The following is a 20413-nucleotide window of genomic DNA, read 5'->3' as shown; positions in this document are numbered from 1 at the left end:
CCTCTCTTGTTGCGGAGCACAGGCTCCAGACGCGCAGGCTCAGTAGTTGTGGCTCACGGGCCTAGTTGCTCCGTGGCATGTGGGATCTTCCCAGACCAGGGCTCGAACCCGTGTCCCCTGCATTGACAGGCAGATTCTCAACCACTGCGCCACCAGGGAAGCCCCCTACACATTTACTTTTAATCACCCTCAACATATTTGATTACTGAACTAGTGGCTGACAAAGGGTGGACAGCAGTCGGAAACAAGCGTGTGTGTCTTGGGAAAAAGCTCCCTAGGTTTTCCTAATAACTCCAGACCCAATTCTGAACGAATTCTCCACATAATCAACAAGTTTTTTAAAATTTATTCTACTTGCATAACTGTATGTGAGCATTGGTACAAAATTCCTAATCATTCCTAATTTTCATTTCCTCTGGTTCCAAAGGTGAAAGAATTTGAATATGCAGCGTTTTTCTTTAATCCGCATTAAAGTCGGAAGTCATAGAATATTAGAGTTGAACAGCCTCTTAGAGACCACCTAGTCTGAATCTTTTGGCTCTTCAAGTAAAATGAAAATTGAGACTCAAAAATATGCCTAAGATCACAAACGAGGGAGTAAAAGTTGGGACTTCAACTCTCATGCCTTGACTCTTAACCTTAGTGCTCTTCTAACTAGATCAAGCTGCAGAAGACTCTTCAGGCAACTTGAAATCAGAACTATGTACATGAGAACTATTTAAGAAATTTCCTACTCAGTGCTCTGTGGTGACCTAAATGGGAAGGAAATCCAAAAAGAGGGGATATATGTATATGTATAGCTGATTCACTTTGCTGTACAGCAGAAACTAATACAACATTGTAAAGCAACTATACTCCAATAAAAATTAATTTAAAAAAATTTTTTTAAGAAATTTCCATTTCACCAACTACTTGGTGTGAAGAACTTTATTTTATTTCAGAATCCGAAAGTGTTAAAGAAAGTAAACATTTATCTTCATAGTATAGTAAATATCTATAGAAGGTGAGTTCTGATAATTTAGTAAATACTCATCATATAAAATTCCAAACTATTGCTACTTTCATCTTAATATCCTAAGAAGTTTCAAGGACTTCCCTGGCAGTCCAGTGGTTAAGACTTCACCTTCTTATGCAGGGGGTGCAGGTTCAATACCTGGTGGGGGAGTTAAGATCCCACATGCCTCATGGCCAAAAAACCAAACAGAAAACAGAAGCAATATAGTAACAAACTCAATGGAGACTTTAAAAATGGTCCACATCAAAAAAATCTTAAAAAAAAAAAAAAATCCTAAGAAGTTTAAATAAGATGATGAAATTTCTAACGTTAAATTTTCTTCTACTTAATTACTAACATTGCAGTAAGGGTCCTAGTGTAGTGTGAAAGCTTAAGACTGAAAATCAAGACATCTGGGTTTGGTTTCTGTCTCAACTTTACAATACTCTTCTCGCTTACTAGCAAATACCAACCCCTCTGACTCCATTTCTCATCTCCTGATTCGGGGTCATCACAATAATAGTAACTATTGTACAAACTTAGTGCCAGGAATATTACCTATATTGTTTCTAATTCTCACATTTCACAAGATGGGCATTATTTACCGATTTTACAGGTGAGGAAACTGAGGCTCAGAGAGATTCTGTTTTCCAATAAACTGAGCTAGTTAGTGGCTGAGCTGGAATTTAAACCCAGCTCTGCCTGACTCCTGCCTAGAGCTCACGGTCCTTGTATTACACCACTTTGCTCACATCCTGATATGCGTGGTCCTCGTACAGTTGGGAGAACAAGAAGTACTACATTTGAAGGACTACTAGGAGATAAAAATGATAAAACAAAACTTTATGCTGAAAAAACATACTGTGTTACTTTCTTTAGTTATTAAACTGAAAATGAGTTTTTAGTAAAAGATTTAAAAACTAGGCTATAGATATTGTACAATTCTTATTACTATTATTAGCACAGAAATGAGCACTGTACAATTAAAAAATATAATGATTTTGCTTTTACAGGTAACATTGTGAATTAAACTGGAAAGTATGCCTATTCCTGTAGTTGAAATAAAATTGCTTTGAAAGCCCTATTAAAAAGCATGCATAATTTTTAAGTATTTAATAAAATTAGAGGGGAAAAAATGACACAATCTGATAGAACAGAAGAAATCAAGAGAACTCTGTACCAGCTCCCCGCCTTTCGAACAGATAAAAATATTTCTCAGATATTCAAGAAAAGTAGACGAACAGATGTTTAATACTGGACATCTACACAAAGTATTTACAGTCTGTATCAACCTGTGTTCACCACTGCAGATGGATGGAGATACTATGATTGTTTCGCTGACAAAAGTCAAGATGCTTCCCCAACTTTCTCTAACACGTCTTATAAAAGTAAGATGTTCAGTAGACAATTCACAAATTATTCTCTGTGTTACGGTCGTTGACTCTTTTTCTTTCTTTTTTTTTAAAGTTTGGGGAAAAAAAAAAAAAAACTAGGGCGAATGTAGGGCATGGTTATTAATCAATGTAGCCTAAAGGCAAAACCGGAATTGAAGTTTCAGGTTACCTTTTATCTCATACCCTATAACTAAAAGCATCTATTAACTCAAAAGGTACTGTACACACCTCGGTCCCACGTCCTAATATGTGATCTGGTAACATGACACCTTCTTGACATAAAAATCATCAATGCCTCTATGACTCTGGGTCCTTTTTCCCAACAATGGCCAAGGTGTTAATCTCCGTGTCCCGGGATAATCCCCACACAGGTAATGACACTCTGGCCGTGTCAACTCTCCTGGCGTTTTATCTCCACAAAACTTCCTTCCACTTCTCTTTTTCTTTGTTTCTTTTTCCCACCGCCGTCGGAAGTTAAAACCACACACACCGCCCAGGAAAGGGGCGCTCTTCCCCCGACCCACACTCTGCATTAAACATTCATTCCCTCTCTAACCCGGGAAACAGCGAGAGGAAGCGCGGGCAAAACTGCAAATTCAGAAAACCCGTAGGAAGAGAAAGAGGAAACTGAGGAAGAGAGAAGGTAGGGGAGGGCGGGGCCCGCCTGTCAAGCCCCGGGACCCGAGGAAGGAGTCGGGCCGGCGGGGGGACCCCGCTCCCCGGCGGCGCCAACTCCCACCGCCGCTGCCTCCCGTCCGCTCACCTCGATCTCGCGGATGTTGTTGGAGGTGACGAAGATGCCGATGCCAATGGGGATGAAGATGAGGCCGATGATGAAGAAGGTGGGGAGCACCGTGCCGGCGGTAAGGATGGGCTGCCAAGCCGGCAGCCGTTGCTGTTTGAAGGCCGTGTTATCCGGCCTCCGGTTCTTAGCGGTGCCCCCGGGAGCACACGGGGGCCCACCATCCACTTCATCCTTCGCGTTATAGTTCATCGCCATCGACCCCCAGGGCGCGGCTCCGCGACGCGCAGGTGGACCGCCCAGGTGACCCGCCTGCTGACCCTGACAGAAGACGCGCAGGCGCCGCCGCCGCCGCCTCCGCCGCCTCCGCCGCCACCTCGGCTGTAAAGGCGGAAGGGGCGGGACTGCCGCCGACCGGAAGCGGGACTCGGCTGGGGACGCCAGAGGGAGGGAGAGAGGAACGACGGAGAAGCCTGAGGGGCGAGGGGAAGGGAAAAGGGAGGAGGGTAGAAGGGGGAGGTAGGAGGCGGACGCCCCTGATCATCGGCCCTGTGACGACAAAGTGAGGGCCTCTGTCTCCAGAGCGTGAAGCTGCGTTGTCGCCTGCGAGGCCCCGGGTGGGTGGGGCGAAGAGGCCTCGGCCATTGCGCCACAGGCGCGTCTTCGCTTCGCTCGCAGAAGTTTCGGTTCGCACGCACCTGGCCGCTTCTTCGGGATCGTGGCGACGGCCGTTCCGGGTGGCGGGTCAGACCCGGCCGACCCGGGCCACACCCGTTAGCCCAGGAGCGGGTGGCTCCGGTGCCAGACAGGTTTTTGTTTCACCTCGAAGCCCTTTCGGAAGGGGATCGGAGCACTGAAAAGGCCACAGCGAGAGAGCCTGCGGCTCGTGGGATCGGCAGTATTTGCTTGAGTTGTAAAACCACGACTTTCTCTAATTCAAAACGTAAACCTCCACACAAGGTGCAAGTGTAAATATTAAGTGAGATGCATGATGGGTGCCCCTTTTGTCCTCAAGAATAAATCATCTGACTTGGTTAAGCCTGTTATCTTGGCCGAGATTGAGCTATTCTCGCTTGTTTTTCCGCCATTGATAGTGTCCAAGTTACTTTATACCGTCTTTTCTGAGTCCACGTTTATCTTTTGCACATTGATTTAAGAAGTCTTTTTTTCTTTATTTGCGATATAGTTGATGTACAGTATTATATAAGTTTCGGGTGTACAACATAGTGAATCACAATTTTTAAAGGTTATGCTCCATTTATAGTTATTATGAAATATTGGCTGTATGCCCTGTGCTGTACAGTGTATCCTTGTAGCTTATTTATACATAGTAGTTTGTACCTTTTAATCCCATATTCCTACCTTGCCCCTCCCCCTTTCCCTCTCCCCACTGGTAACAAACTAGTTTGTTTTCTGTGCTACCTGTGAGTCTGTTTCTTTTTGTTATATTCACTAGTTTGTTTTATCGTTTAAGTTCCACATATAAGCAATATTATGCAGTATTGTCTTTCTCTGTCTGACTTATTTTAATTAGCAACATACCCTCCAAGTCCATCCATGTTGTTGTAAATAGTAAAATTCCATTCTTTTCTATGGCTGAGTAGTATTCCATTTTATATATACCATCTCTACTTTATCCATTCATGTGTTGACGGATACTTAGGTTGTCTACAGCTTGGTACATAATTGTAAATAATGCTGCTGTGCACATCAGGGGTGCATGTATCTTTTCAAATTAGTGTTTTCATTTTGGGGAGATACATACCCAGGAGTGGAATTGCTGGGTCATATCATATTTCTATTTTTAATTTTTTGAGAAACCTCCATGCTGTTTTCCACAGTGGATGCACCAGTTTACGTTTCCACTACCAGTGCAGGAAGCTTCCCTTTTCTCCACATCCTTGCCAACATGTGTTATTTGTGGTCTTTTTGATGATAGCCATTCTGACAGGTGTGAGGTGATAGCTCATTGTGGTTTTGATTTGCATTTCTCTGATGATTCACGATGTTGAACATCTTTTCATGTGCCCGTTGGCCATCTGTATGTCTTCTTTGGAAAAATGTCTATTCAGGTCGTTAAGAAGTCTTTTGTAATAAGCTGTAGCTCTTTTTTTTACTTTTTTTTTTAAAGCTAACACCAGGAAAACATTTTAATTAAACTACAGAAACAATGGTTATAGTACAGAATATTCATGAACAAGAAGCTACACCATAAGTACTTACAAAGTTACGAGCCACCTGTTTGCTTCCTTAACATTTTCCATATTTTAAGTTCATATGTGAAGATGATCAGATTTACCATTTTTGGGGGGGAGAGGAAGAAAAATAAAAGGTGTATTTATCATCGCTAGATGTGCTCGCTGTATGCTCCGTTATTTATATTCAAGGCCCAGGTGACTGGAAGTGCAGGTGTCAGGCATTTTAATAAACTGGACAGCCATTTGTTTCTGCACAACAGGCATCTTTACGCACGAACAATCAGGAGAAAACAGGAAACAGCCAAAAGCACTCTGCGCTGCAACACGCCACCTTAACGGCTAACCAGCATTATTCAACTGCTACACAACTGCCAGTTTTCAATAGCCAGTTCTTTATTTTACTTTGGATAATTCAAAAAACCTCAACAAAGTATGGCATTATCATAAAATAAGATTCTGTGCAGACACTTTAAAACTACCAAGTACTTAATGACCCAAGGAAATACTCATGATACAAAAAGTGACTAAATCATAATACCAAAGTAGCATAGGTATGTAGTATGAAGCCCAACTAAAAAGGAAATAGTGGTAACCTCTAGTGACCAGATGGAGAATGTTTGTTCTCTACTTTGCAATCTTGTATTTTCCAAAATTTCTGCAATAAGTATATATTTGTAAAAAAAATTCTTTTAATTATACATAACCCACATTAAATTGGCATCTTTGAAATCCAGAGCAGAGAGTAAGTCACATCATTTGAAAAAAATACCCAACATTTATTTTCTTTAAGGCTTTGTCTATAGTTACTCCTTTTGGAAGGTGAGCTAAGGGAAGGGGAACTAAAAGAGTGTTTGGGCCTCATAATTTATAATTAAATGTATTTTCAAAATGACTGCAAGTCTCAGGAGGTGAGCCAATCTAATATTTATCTGGCAGATAACTCACTTGCTTACGTGATGTCATTATTTCTCAAATTCTTAGCACAGCACTGGTAACATAAGTAGGTCTATATGTTGTTTTGATCTATGTAAATTTCCTTTCAACCTCAGGCACAAGTGGAAAACGTTCACCTATCAAAGTTAATGGAGAAGCGTTTTGCTAAGTTCCGTTGACTGGTAAATGTATATAAACAGCATCAGGCATAATGCAAAAATATAAAGCATAAGGCAAGTTTTCTCTCCCCATTTCCGCCTACGTCATTATACCCACTAAATGTGATAGTTGCTTAAGTGGTTTGCTGTTCCAGCTTTCTGTGAGGATGGTCAATTATTTTGCTTTCAGGTTTTTATTGTTGTTCTAGTGATCTGAGTGATCATGATATACTTTTTCTGATACACTGTTTCCTTTTTCTTTAGTATTGTTTGTTCATAGGAAAGATTATTTAACTCCTTGTCTCTTTTTTTCTTATAAAAAGTCCATTTTGACTGAAATATAGACCTGTGTGTCCGGGCCCCTTGTGATTTTAGTACCCTCTAACATTTTAGCAACTGGAATCAAACAATTTAAATTCTGATTAGGCCTTGTTTGCTCACACATGTTGACCGCCTGCTGCCTGCCCAGCACCACTTGTTCTCACGATATAACTTTTAGATGCAGAAGTACTATTTCTTGGTCAGGCAGGAGGAGGTAACTCCAGGGTCACAAGGAGAATTTATGAGTTTGTGTTGCAGAAGAAATGGATGACCTTAAGGAAGATATGACCAGCTGCTGCCACCCAGAAGTCTGGCTGCACCAGGTGTTTTCTGAGACTGAAGAAACAGATTTCCCCCTCAGTTCCCTGAAGCCTCCTCTCTCTTGCCCCCTAACTGCATAAAACTCCCCACTTTAGCTTCTTCGTTAAGGTGGAGCCGACAGGTCTTGCTCTCTAGTCTTCTCACTTCGGCTAAATGAAATAAACCTTTCTCTACGTACGCACACCAGTGTCTCAGTGGTTGGTTTTGGCTGCACATCGGACGCCCAAACCTGAATTTGGGAGGTTTGGCAACCCTTGTAGAACTGAAGACTTCCTTAGATTTTTAATCTAAAACGTACCTTTTCAGATGAGGTCCAAATAGATGAAATGACTTTTCTAGATGCCTTCATATCCTTCAAGTTCCTTTCCATCTCCTGTGCTCTGCCATCATAGTAGCTGCTTTACCCACCTAACTTTTTTTCACCTCCACATCATTATCTGTATATGTGTGTTGTGGATGTGTAGTATTGCCAGAATTAATTTGTAAAAGAGCTCTATTTAATTGGCTTAAAGAAAATTAAGTGCTTATATACTCAGAAATATTTTTTTTAAAAAAAACTAACCCAAATGAACTTCAAGATCACAATATCTAAGATTAATGATTAGTGCATGAAAACAAGTTTAAGTTGTCAGTTTAATTAATGCAGACATGTCTTTAGAGTCATCAGCATTAAGTATAATACTTTTATTGTACCTAGCTAGGTTTGCCAGAAGTCAAATAAGATCTTATTATTCCTGTTACAATATTTGTCAACAAGAAAAATAACTTGAATGATGAACCTTTTAAGTAAATCGAATGTAAATGAGACGACAGATTGATAGCAGATTGTAAAGTTTCTGTACCTTTTAAGTTATGTGTTATAACTTTATTAGCTTTTGAAATCTTTTATTGTTACTTTGGTTAAGCGAATAAGTATTGATCCACAGTGACCTATGATCTTATTTGACTAAGTGTTTTGAAACCTTTTTGATATTTTTGAAACTTCCCAAAGATCAAATTCTAATTGAAATTTGTTTGACCTCTAGCTACCTTTGATGCTTTCTAAAGGGCCCCTGGAACATCTCAAGAGAATTGTTTTCTCTCCTTACCAAGGAAAGATATTAAACTAATTGGACTTATTTGGTATGTTAAATTACATGACAAACATTGTCCAATGAGTGCTAATAAACCTTCTTAGGTTATATTGTATGGGTAAATGTCATTATTATGAATGTCCTAGAGATTATATGAAATTTCTAAAAGTTGACTACATCCTAGTAAAATGTTATCAGTAATAATTCTAGTTATTATCTAAATGTTGTTTGCCTCAGCAATAACCAGCTTTCTTTGTCAACTGCATTGTAATCAGATCTTTAACCTTGTCTTTTTAAGTCTTTTGTCATTTATAGATAGTTATTGTTGTACTCTAATGCTTTTGCAAAAGAAATGCTTTGTCTTCAAGAAGATTCATAGAAAGGACTTTTTGACAAATACAGGCTTCTGATAACTTTTAGATCATACTGCTGAACTGGGTAAGAAATTGTACAGTTCTAATGGAAAAGCTGATGGCTTCATAGAACTCTTAACAGAATATTAAGATCAGGGATTAGTTACATAGGACTGAGGGAGCTGATGAATAGGGTTATAATTTTTTTTGTTTTTTTATCTGAAATATTACTGGTGTTTAATCTGTGTTTTCCAGATATAAGGAAACCCTTCCCCTCAAGCTATAATTAAACTTATAGCAATTTGGTAAATTATACCTTTATAAGTGGAATTGTAACATTTATCTTTTCTCTCTACCTGTTCTCTCCAGAAATTGGAGACTCTTAGGTTCCCAGCAGCCTTATCAGGTGGATAAGAAAGGCCACCTCCTGGCAGGTGCAGGAATCTCGAGATATTTTGGGGACCTTGAGAAGAGAGGAGTACACTGGAGTCTATAGATGTTGCAGGCCGAATCCGATGGCAAGCCCTTGACATGGCTTTCCCGGCCTTGATGCCTTTTAAAAGTTTAATCTGAGATTCCTTATAATAATTTCCAGCACAGCCAACTTAAAAGAGCCTATATGATCAATTACACTTGTGTAAATAATTAGGCCAAATTTATTGAAACCAGACTTATTTTGCAAATAAATTAGTCTTAATTTGGCTACATTTGATAGAAATAATGATAATTTTAGAGTGAAAAACATTATGTTTCAGTGGACATTAAATTCTAGGTCTTTGAGGGTTTTTTATATTTACTACCAATGACGCGCTTTCTCAGATGGCTCCTTGTTTCTATGTTGCATTACTGTGAAGTTTGTTTCTGAAGCTTATCACAGTAATCTATCTTTGCATGAAGATCAGATGCCCCATGACCTGCAACCACAAGATTATGCATACCGGAAAAGACATCAGATAAAGGACTCTACAGCCAAGTTGGAGGGGGCCATATTAGGCCTTGTTTCCTGAATAAACTGCAATCCTGTTTCTGACACCCAACTTTGACTAACTTAGACCAGCACTACCAGATCAGGACGAGATGAATGAAGATGACATCTGAAGTAGACAGCTGACCCAAGATACTGGACCAGGACTGTATTTTGCTTATGAAGCAAATGTATTTATTCCTTGGGCTCACTCATTTGCAAGTTTCAAAAAAAAAATTAATCTAGTTGCTTTTTTTAATTTGTGGCCAATTACCTACTTCCTGTACTCCTAGATTACCTTGGTAGTTTTCTCCTCTCCAAAGCTCTAATTGGATGGTCCTTAGAAATTTTAGTTTAAAAGAAAGAAACCATGCAAGCTGCCATTACTGCCAATATTACCAAGTGGGATCTTCTTACCTGGCCAATTTAATGACACCTCCTCTGAACCTGACCATAAATACTCCTCTTCATTAGATGTTAAATATTGGGTTGCTCCTAATGGGACCAATGGATTTGTGGAACAAGTTTATGGCCTTGGATCTCCCCAGGTTGGTTGGGAAGATGCACAGTTGGTTTCTTTTGGGCTCAAGATCACCTGTGTGTAGCCTTGGAAACAGCCCCCATCAATCTGCTTTTAATGTGAGCATGCTGGGTTTCAATCAGTTTTCCAATGGTATGACCATTTGGCCAGTGTATTCATTTCTTTACTTGGAATAGAAGATATCATTAATCACATAGTAGCTTTAACAAAATTTACTGAGCAAACTTTAAATGATAGTCATCAAGCCAATAGCTTGCTCAGTTCCGAAGTCTCCATAAGGAGGAAAGTGGTCTTACACATAGTCCTTGATATTCTAACTGCTTCCCAAGGGGGAACTTGTGATATAATGCATACTGAATGTTGGGTTTTTATACCTGATATGTCTTCTGATGTAACTCATCTTATGACACATATGAAGAATCAAATTTCTGCTCTGAATGATCCTCTCCCCATTTTAGGGGAATATTAGGAAAATGGTTTGATTTAGAAGGATCTTGGCTTAAACATTTACATAATGACATCACTACTTCTATTGGCAATTTTGATTACAGTTTGTGTAACTTATAAATTGGCAGCTTCTTGCCCCTTTTGTGCTGTATATTACCTACTTCTACTAAGATAATGATATCTAGACAACTTGAAACTACTGATCACATCCACCATTCTCAATAAATTAATGAACATGCAAAATGCACATATGAGGTAAAATTGGCATAAGTCCTACTGGACAACTTGGAATTTATTATTAGTTCTTGCCAGACATCTTACTAGTACAACCCCCTAAAAGGAAAGAAAGAACCAGGCTATTAAGACCCAACATCAAGAGACATGATAGACCCAGGGCGTGTAAGCAACCATCCTGTCATCAAGGGACCAAATGTTTGATCACCTAATGCTTTGCATCCAAAGATTAATGATCAAAAAGGGGAAATTGAGGAAATAAAATTCATATTTTATGGCAAGACAAGAAAAATTTGAACATAAAATTTTTCTCTGCCTGTTTGGGCCTCCTCCCTCCCCTTCAGTGTGTGTTGTGCATCTGCATTAATCAGACTTCCTTAGGAAACAAGCTTCCCTCTTAATCTTGTAAAGGGTCAGGATGATCCACTACTCCCTTTGTACGAGCAGATCTGGATTGTATAAACTGGCAATACTGTACATCATTTGACATATAACCCTTTGTCTCAAAAACTTATATGACTGTACTTTGACCTCTAACAGATGGAAGAATCCTCAGAGTTTTCTAAAAGATTGTCTCCCAGGTTATAATCCTCAGATTGGCTCAAATAAAATTTACCATTTTTTTCCTAGATTGACTATTGATTAATTTTTCATCTACTGTATAATAAATTTGATTTCTTGTATTTATTGCATCAGAGATTGATCCAAATTGATTTTAAAGTTGACCTTTTCCTGATTTTTATGTAGTGTATTTATTAAACTTTTTCAGTTAGGCATTTAAGAAAATCCTTTTGTTCTCACACTGAGAGACTGTCTGATTAGCCTGAGGTCATTGGTGTTGTGATGAAGATTTTGCAAGTTCACAAATAACCACAGTCAGTAATCAGAAATACAAGTCAAGCAAGATATTTTAATGGTTAATCTCATTAGAGGAAAGACAATGACACCAAAATTCCTTAGTAGACAGTCTAAAAACTTTGTTTTGGGAAGGAAATAAGGTTTCATTTCTCATAATTCCACACTTTCTTTAAATGAAAGAACATAACTCCAATGAGACCTCAGACTTCATAACTTCCACTGTATAGAACCTCAGTCAATTACATACCATGGCATATAGTTTTCCATCATTTATCTATTACAGGTGCCATCAATTATAGACAAGGTCTTCCTTTCAAATACGATGTTGCAATTTCTTGTTTGACAGCCAACCGACACATGTGTAACAGTGAAATTATTTTTAAAAGGAGAGGGGCCATGGAGGAAAGAGACTTTCCTTACTCCATGAGAAAGACAATTTGCCAACAAACAATTGAAATATAATGAGGTCAGTGCCATATAAAATGTGTGCACAGGGACTTATAGAGGGTCTGGGGAGGTACCACACCTTATCCTCTTTATGATGTCAAAAACTAAATTGTGAGGAAATTGGTCCTCAGGTCTAAGTGATATTGTGGTTCTCTACCCAGGAGAGAAGAGATTCAAAAATAAAGGGACGTAGAGAAAGTTGAACCTTATACTACACTTATTATTAATAATTTGCAAAACCGTATACCCTGGCTGATCATGTCCTTTTTCTCAAGCAAGATCTTAGCAGATTGCCATTGCCCTAGAAACAGAGATCTCCGGTTCCTTCCACTTCGGGGAGATGCTCAGTTTGTTAGCTTATGTACTCCATTTGTCCCACTGCCTACTTGCACCAGTGCTCTATGTGGGAACCGGTGCTTAGCCTCTTTGTGAATCAAAAATGACTGACCACAACTCTCTTGTTAGGATAGCACAGACCATCTGGTGATCTGATAAGATAAGGGCCCTTTGTCCTTGCAGAGAGCATATCTTCCCTTAGAATCAGTGATTATTGAGAGTTTTCTCTTGTTAAATCCAGATACTCTGCATCTGGAACCTTCAATGGGTACAGAGGCTTCTGCAAGGGTAGAATCACCAGGCAGGGCAATTTGGTGAGGAAGATCTGGCACAGAACACCCTGCTGAAGGAGCAACCCTATGGGATTAGGAGTCAATAATTAAGTGCCTATAAAACACCCTGCCGTTTTGACTATGCATATACCTTGTTCTCAAGGAGGAGAAAGAAATGGGAGTAAGAGTCAGAAAGACCAAAACTGAGTATGTGTTTATGGTCATGGAAAACATCTGTGAAGATTAGGAGACAGAGCAGTTGGAAGAATGAATTATATTGCCTTTTGCAAACATTTATCCAGCATATTCTATTCACTGTGAGGAATATGCAAGTCCTGCCTCTGAGAAGCTTACAGTCAAACTAGGGAGGCAGCGTTTTACACCAATGCCGGTCAATATAAGGCAGAATGGGACAAATGGATTCCTGAAGAGAAAGAAGAAAATTATTTTATCCTTAGAGATACTTATCTCTGAAAGAGATGCTGGAAATAATGCCAGGGAAAACTAAAGGAGGACTGATTATCTTTTTAAAAAAATGATCTGGGAACTGCAGGGAACTGGGTTCCTACCATCATCTGTGGACCAGGTTGCTGTGCCTGGAACCGTGCAGTCACTAGTGTTGCCCCAGCTGAAGACAGACCTCAGTGTTTGACATTGTTCGTACGTTCCTTGGGATTCACTGAATACAAATTACAAAAGCAGACTTTAATGACATTCAGAAAAAGAAAAAGAAAAGCGTTTGGTGCAGTGTGCCCTATTGCCAACAAACATGGGGCCCAGAGAAGTTGCTCTGGTTTCTCTACCTGGGGGAAAAGCCTGTCCTCATTAAAAGTGACTCTAGCCCAGGACTCAAAGGCTAGACTCAAATCCATTTGAGCGTATTTGATGGAAAGCCTGAGACCCCTTCTCCCAGGAAGTCATGAAATAACAGTCTTTTGGCCAGGGCTCTTAAACCATGTGCCCCAAAGGGCTCCACTCCTCCAAGAAGAGAAGCCAAAGAGCTGCAATTATGGGCAAGACCCCTAACATCTGCAGCTTTCCTGTGGAAGGCATCTTTGGGTAGACATCAGCCTTGCCTGCTTTTTGGATATGTGTATCTTTAAATAATAGGAGAAACCCATTCCTTTGTCCCCAGTAAGGCAAAGATACATTCGGATTGGCTGTGGCAATGGACCACCATTTCCGGCACAAGGCTGACAAATAAAAGAGATCAGAGCACAACCCCACAGTCACTCCCAGCACACTCTACTGAAACCATTACCCAACTGCCCATGTAGAGGCTGGCTGAGGACTGCTGGAAAACCTCAGGAGCGTTCACTCTACTGAGTAATCTCCCTTTAGACTGACAGCGGAACGCAGTGGGAAATATCTGAATGTTGATGGACAAAGCATTTGGGGAGGCTAAAGGGACAAGGGAAACCCTGCAACCAGCTGCGTCTCTTGGTGTCCTACAGTGTTCATCTCACTAAGGAATCAAACTATGATGTAACTCCAAGGAAAAGCGTCTCTCATTTTGGCAGATCTGCTGTACCGCTTCTGCATATTCACAGTGATAAACACCATATTTTAAAGAAAATACAAAATGCAGAAGGGAAAACTATTTTAAAGCAAACAATTTTAAGTAAAAAAGAAGGTTGAATACTCATTTTAAATGATTTTAATTTGATGAATATTATGTTCCAACTCAAAAAAGAATATTGCACAATGCTTTCATATCACAATTGTTATTTTTCTCACTCTGGTGAGATTTTGATAAACATAGTTGGCTTTGGAAATAACACAGAGAATGTCTTAATTGGTTAAATAATTTCAATAGCCTGTGAAGAACTGAAAGTAGGATATTACATTCATAAAAAAAACAAGTACATATCCATAAATTCACTCGGCTGTAGTGAAAAATAATAAACTTCTCATGGATTTAATAAAACTTAAAGGAAACAAAATTGAGAATGCTGTGAAAATAGAATGTAGCTCCAAAATTTTTCAATGCAATCTTTTGCTTTTGAAAATCCATTAAACCTTGCAAGACTTCTAAGAATACCTGATCACATTGTAAGTCTCTTATATTGGAAGAGCTAATATCTGATATTTTTAAAGCAAAATCTAAATAAATACAGATCTGAATTGTTAAAATAACAAAATCTGTGAATGGTGAGGTAAAATTACCCAAATAACATAAACAAACAAAAAGAAAACAACACCAGAAAATAAATGAATCATGTCATGGCACCTATAAACATTTCTGTGTAAATTTATGAATCTACAGCATTTTCCGTAAGTAACAAACACAATTTTCATCGTTTAGTTATGGAGTAAATGCTGAAAATTTAAGAAAATAAAATTTTAGTGGTCACTAAGCAAAATTAATTCCATGAAACTCTCCCAATTTTTATGAATTTGTTACAACAATTTTTGTCATTTTTCCTTTTTGCCTTCTAATTAGTATTTTTAGCAGAGGCGTAAACACTGGAGTCCGGAGGGGCGTATAGGCCTCAGATGCCAGATATGTTTTTTTTTAAACTTTCATCTTGCATTTTTGTTGTTTTTAGAATTGTTGCTTATCAAATTCATGAACACACCCTACTTTTTCTATGTTTTTTATTTATTTCCAGGAAAATTCAACCACAGTATAAATAGAAAAGGCACAAACATATTAAATGCATTGTCTGATACACCATTTACTCCTCGCACTGGTTTTTAGAAGCTGTGAATTATTTCAACAGTGTTGGTGTCTCTGTTAATGTTTAAGCTAGATATTCCACACCATGATTTTTTTTCAAATGGTGGTCCTAAGATGCAGTTCATTCTGCACATTTTGTGACCATTCCAGGCATCTAATATCTGGAATATTTCCTCTACCACTAACTTCATCAAACCCTAATATTTTATGACATACTTGAAAAAAAATCTTTGTAGAAGATACCCTCAAAAAACATTCTCCTATCAAAAAGAAAAGGGCAACATAATGGATTAGTTCAATTATATGCCTTAACCTGGAAACACTGATTATGACTATATTTCAGAAAACCTAATTATTCCATTCAAAACTGATTCTCATTCATACTGATGATTGGAGATTTGCGTATGATAAAAAATATAGAAATTATGTGAGTCTGGGATGGTGCCAGGATAGCACATGGGGGGCAATTTTTTCAATTGGATGTTGATATTGGAATATGACTATTTATGACCTTGTTTGTTTATTCATTAGATAAGGATATGACGATTTGGTGTTTTCTATTTTCTGTTAATTTTTAATATTCTATTATTTTATTTCAAGACTTTTTTTATTAATTTAGGTTAATTTTACTCATCTGTCACTCAGATTCCATTAGAGTTTAAAGAAAGGATTTAACCATAGCAGAGGCAGAAAAGAGCTCTGTATCCATCTGAATGACTTGGATCACACCATCACCCTCACTCTGCTTTGCAAGTACCAAATTTCATTATAAATGCAGGAGGAATAAAAACTTTCGGTCCAAATATATATAAATTTTTTGTAATATTTTAAATTAAAGTCAAGAAGTATTTAAAGCTTTATCCTCTAGCCTGTTCACTCTTAGTGTAATAAAATTCCCACATATTCAGAAAGTTACTTGCTTCAGACGCTAGTTTGTGATAGATCAGAATATTTTTGCCATAAGAAGTATAAGCATTGGCAAATAGGGAACTTAACTGTGAATCAAAAAATACAACAATACTAAATAAAACCCTTTTCTCATTGAAATTGTCTTTACAATTCAGAAACATTTTCAGAAATCAAAAGCCATAACAATTTTTAAAATCTTCACACATACACACTCTAGTTTTCTTAATCAGTAATGAAAGCCTTGCAGGTCTGTGATGCATTCACAATCATTCATGCTAGGACAAACCTACTGTAGCATTTCTTTTACTTACAAAAATCAAAACTAATTTTACATAAAATATAGTTATTTAATTTATAATAGCTACTGAATATGATTTGCTAATTCCACAAGGTATACCTTAAAACCTAATATTTCTGTTCCAGAGATTCAGTGTGGATTTCCCTCTGTGGCCTTAGGAGCCTGGATAAAGCCGTGGACTGGAGAAATGGGCCAATAGTGTTACTTGTGTGCTTTCTAGTTATCCGTGTGACACTCAGAAGCATTCTTTCTTTAATCTCAGTAAAGTGACGTGAGACATGATTTCTGCACCTAGAAAATGTGTCAACTCTTCAGTTATCTTTCAGTTATCTTTTTAAAGACCTTATTGAAAACATGTCCATATTAACAAAGTCTTTTTTTAAAAAAACCTATACCATTAGGGTTTCAAGTAGATTTCTGATGCATATTTTCACATAAACCTAAATTCAACAGCAGGTCTGACACTGAGATTTGAGTAATGTATGTTTGCTTTGAATCTTTAAAGAATATATTCTCTAACCTATATGTGGTTATGAAAACCTGTCCAAATCCTAGCTATAAAGAAAAAAAAAGTTATCTATCTTGGGCTTTCTCCTACCATATTTTAAAAAGATGCTGATAGCATCTAGGTCAGTTTTTATTTTCAGGCTTTCATTTGGGTAGATTGTGAGAAATATCCTGATATCACAGTCCTTATTATAAGTCCTGTACATATAAGTAAACAATGCAAACAGAAATATAATTGAACTGTCAGTAGCAGGTGTTCCTGTAAGTCTTACTGGTTAAACTCATACAGCTCCTTCTATTAATTTGTTCTGTATGAAAACCAATTCATCCAGGGTTTTGGGCACAGAACACTAGAAAGAGCAACTTTAAAAACTGGCTTAAGTATAAAATTAAGCTCTTAAGTCAGTGTTATTTGTTAGTGTTGAACCATGATCAGAACCACAGCACTGTACAAACAATAATAACACCTCTTCCAGAATCTCCTGCTTTGCATTTACCTCTTGAATTTACCCCAGGAAATATGTAGAGTGTTGTACTTTCTTTTTTTTTTTTCAGAAATAACAAATTGATGAAAGAAAATAAGTATAGGTTACCATTTTGAATGCACCAATACCAATACTTTGAAGAACTGACAGTGTATTCTACAGATACATGTGCCATAGACTATGAAAAAGGAAACACTTTAGTAAAAAATCACATTACAAAGTGTATTATAAAAATAAATTACACAGCATGTGCCCATGGACCTGAAAGCTTTGCCAAAGGAAGAGAAATTTATTTTGACATAAAGATTGAATTGCTCTCATGCTACGTATTTTTATTTTGTCAGCAACACCATGTTCAGTTTTTACATTTGTATCCTCAAAAAAATTCACTGGAAGTAGAAAATTATTTCCAGTCATGATCAGTAGCATAGAGGACCTTAGTGATGGTGGAGAGCTGGAGAAATACTATCCGTTCAACAGGGATTCAGAAGAAGTACACACACCCAGTGTGTGCTCGGTTTACCATTTCATCTGGAGTTCATACGTAACTGGTGTATGATGATGCTTTCTACAAAGAGAAGAAAGATACGGCATTTTCAGTTAAACTGAGACTCAAATCAGTAGTTTATGTGAGGGTCAATACCATATCATTTCACTAAAAGACCATAGGTGTTAAACAAGAAAACAAACAAAAATAGGTGCATGAGCCCAATAGCTTCTCCCGCAAACCTTTCCTATTCTTGGGTAAGTTCTTTATATTGACATAGGAGCTTTACCCCTAAATTCTTGAAGCTTTTTAGAAACCATGTCTAATATTCTAACCATATTCGATTGATTTTCCCCAAGAAAAGCACTGAACACAAAGATAGTCTTTACTATATACAAGCCCCATAGTGGAAACCAGACTATCGCCTAGAATTTCTGTTCTGAACGATAGTCACATACTTCTATTTGTTTATGGGTGTAGATTTGAGTTTTAATAAGGAAATATTCATTATTCCCAAGAAGTCACTAAATACAGATGACTCATTTTTGTCTCTGACTGCTGCTTTTTGCAAAATTCTGCATATGCTCTTAAATCTGAATTCATTTTTATAAGAGTAAATAAAAATAGATTCAGAAATAGCAATTAGAACAGTACCAGCCACAATGAGTAATATTTATATTTATTTGATAGATTTCACTTTTAACCTTTATGCCTTTGTGAACATTTATCATCTTTTTTTTCCATTATGTCATTGAGGCCCTGCTACATGCCCATCACTGTGCTGGTCATGGAACTACATTGGTGAGCAAAATGAAGCAGGGCCCTGCCTTTGCTGAGATAAAGAGCAGAGGAAAGAACTATCTAAGCCTCAAATGGTTTCTCTGTCTGAAAAATGTATTACCTCCCGGTCAACTAATGTCAAGGTTTATGAATAGCGTGAGGAAATTTCCACCTATTATTTTCATGTTAGTCTCAAATTCTTACTATTTACATTTTTTAACATGGATAATTAATATCTAAGCAAACATTAATTAAAGCTCATTTTGTCATAGACCTAGAGGTTTACTTCACACTGACCACTAGGTGGAGATATTTCCATTCCTTCCCTTGACCTTTCCGAATTGAATTTGGAATAAAACAGATAAAGTAAATACATAAATGTTTTATGTACTTAATAATAACTAGCTATGAAGGTTTTGAAAAGCTTTTAAAACATAGGTATGATTTTTTTACTGTACCAGAAACCCATAAAAATCATTATCTCGTTTTATCTTTGGAAAATTGTTATAGCCTCAAATTTTTTCAGGGCCTAAAATTGTATCAAAACCTTCAGGTAAAAACTAAAAACACTAAATAAAATATTATGCAGGTAAAAATCAGGGTCTCACATTAAAATGTTATTTCCCACTCAACACTTTTTCTTTTTAAAAATTTCTATAGTAGGTTTCAAAGAGGGAAAAGACGTAGGTCTCAAACCTCCTTTATAGAATTATCTTCCCCATTTTCCTCCCTTAAGGGATCATAGGAAACATACATTTAAAAGAGTGAAATCTAGAATTGTTCTTATTGTAGATGTAATTCAGAATGCGTGTGCCTTTGTTTCCTCATTACAAAATGAGGGTATCAGAAATCATCTCTCAAATCCCTGGCAGGGCTATTATTTTTTTACTACAGTACCTTCTTCTCGCCCCTTGAGTGTGCAAACCTCTAAATTCCTAGAGTTGCCTTCTCCTAATCCTAGCATTTTATAGTCTCCGTAATAATAATGGCTTTTCAAGATACATGCACCCCAATGTTCATTGCAGCACTATTTACAATAGCCAGGACATGGAAGCAACCTAAGTGTCCATTGACAGATGAATGGATAAAGAAGATGTGGTACATATATACAATGGACTATTACTCAGCCATAAGAAGGAAAACGAAGTTGTGCCATTTGCAGCAACATGGATGGACCTAGAGACTGTCATACTGAGTGAAGTAAGTCAGACAGAGAAAGACAAATATCCTATGATATCACTTATATGTGGAATCTAAAAAACTGGTACAAACAAATTTATTTACGAAACAGAAATAGAGTCACAGATGTAGAAAACAATTTTATGGTTACCAGGGGTGAAGGGGGGAGGGAGGGATAAACTGGGAGATTGGGATTGACATATACACACAACTATATATAAAATAGATAACTAATAAGAACCTACTGTATAGCACAGGGAACTCTACTCAATACTCTGTAATGACCTATATGGGAAAAGAATATAAAAAAGAGTGGATATACATATATGTATAACTGATTCTCTTTGCTGTACAGTAGAAAGTAACACAACATTGTAAGTCACCTATACTCCAATTTAGAAAAATAATAATAATAGCTTTTCAGAATTAGTATTTGGTGAAAATATATATGGCAAGAGTACATACATAGAAACAATGTCTTGGTTGGACCATTACGTTTATT

The 20413-nt window shown here is 37.6% G+C and overlaps 2 protein-coding genes across 3 annotated transcripts in view; both read right to left on the bottom strand.

Moving 5' to 3' along the window:
- Nucleotides 1-3532, bottom strand: part of TMEM30A (transmembrane protein 30A) — a 43209-nt gene extending 39677 nt beyond the window's left edge. The window contains exon 1 of the mRNA XM_082474272.1: nucleotides 3152-3532. Within this exon, the coding sequence (XP_082330398.1) occupies nucleotides 3152-3388 (237 nt within the window). The 5' untranslated portion in view covers nucleotides 3389-3532. The remainder of the gene's footprint in view (nucleotides 1-3151) is intronic.
- Nucleotides 3533-11563: 8031 nt separating this feature from the next.
- Nucleotides 11564-20413, bottom strand: part of FILIP1 (filamin A interacting protein 1) — a 213157-nt gene continuing 204307 nt past the window's right edge. For both annotated transcript variants that reach the window (XM_082474162.1, XM_082474163.1), the window contains exon 8: nucleotides 11564-18033. Coding sequence is in view for 1 of the 2 variants with exons in the window: in XM_082474163.1 (XP_082330289.1) it covers nucleotides 17993-18033 (41 nt within the window). In the remaining variant the exon portion in view is untranslated. The remainder of the gene's footprint in view (nucleotides 18034-20413) is intronic.

The sequence above is a fragment of the Balaenoptera physalus genome, assembly GCF_965194825.1.
Source record: "Balaenoptera physalus genome assembly, chromosome: 9".
Classification (NCBI taxonomy): domain Eukaryota; kingdom Metazoa; phylum Chordata; class Mammalia; order Artiodactyla; family Balaenopteridae; genus Balaenoptera; species Balaenoptera physalus.
Note: the sequence above shows the minus strand (reverse complement) of the source record. Positions and strands in the feature narration are given on the sequence as shown.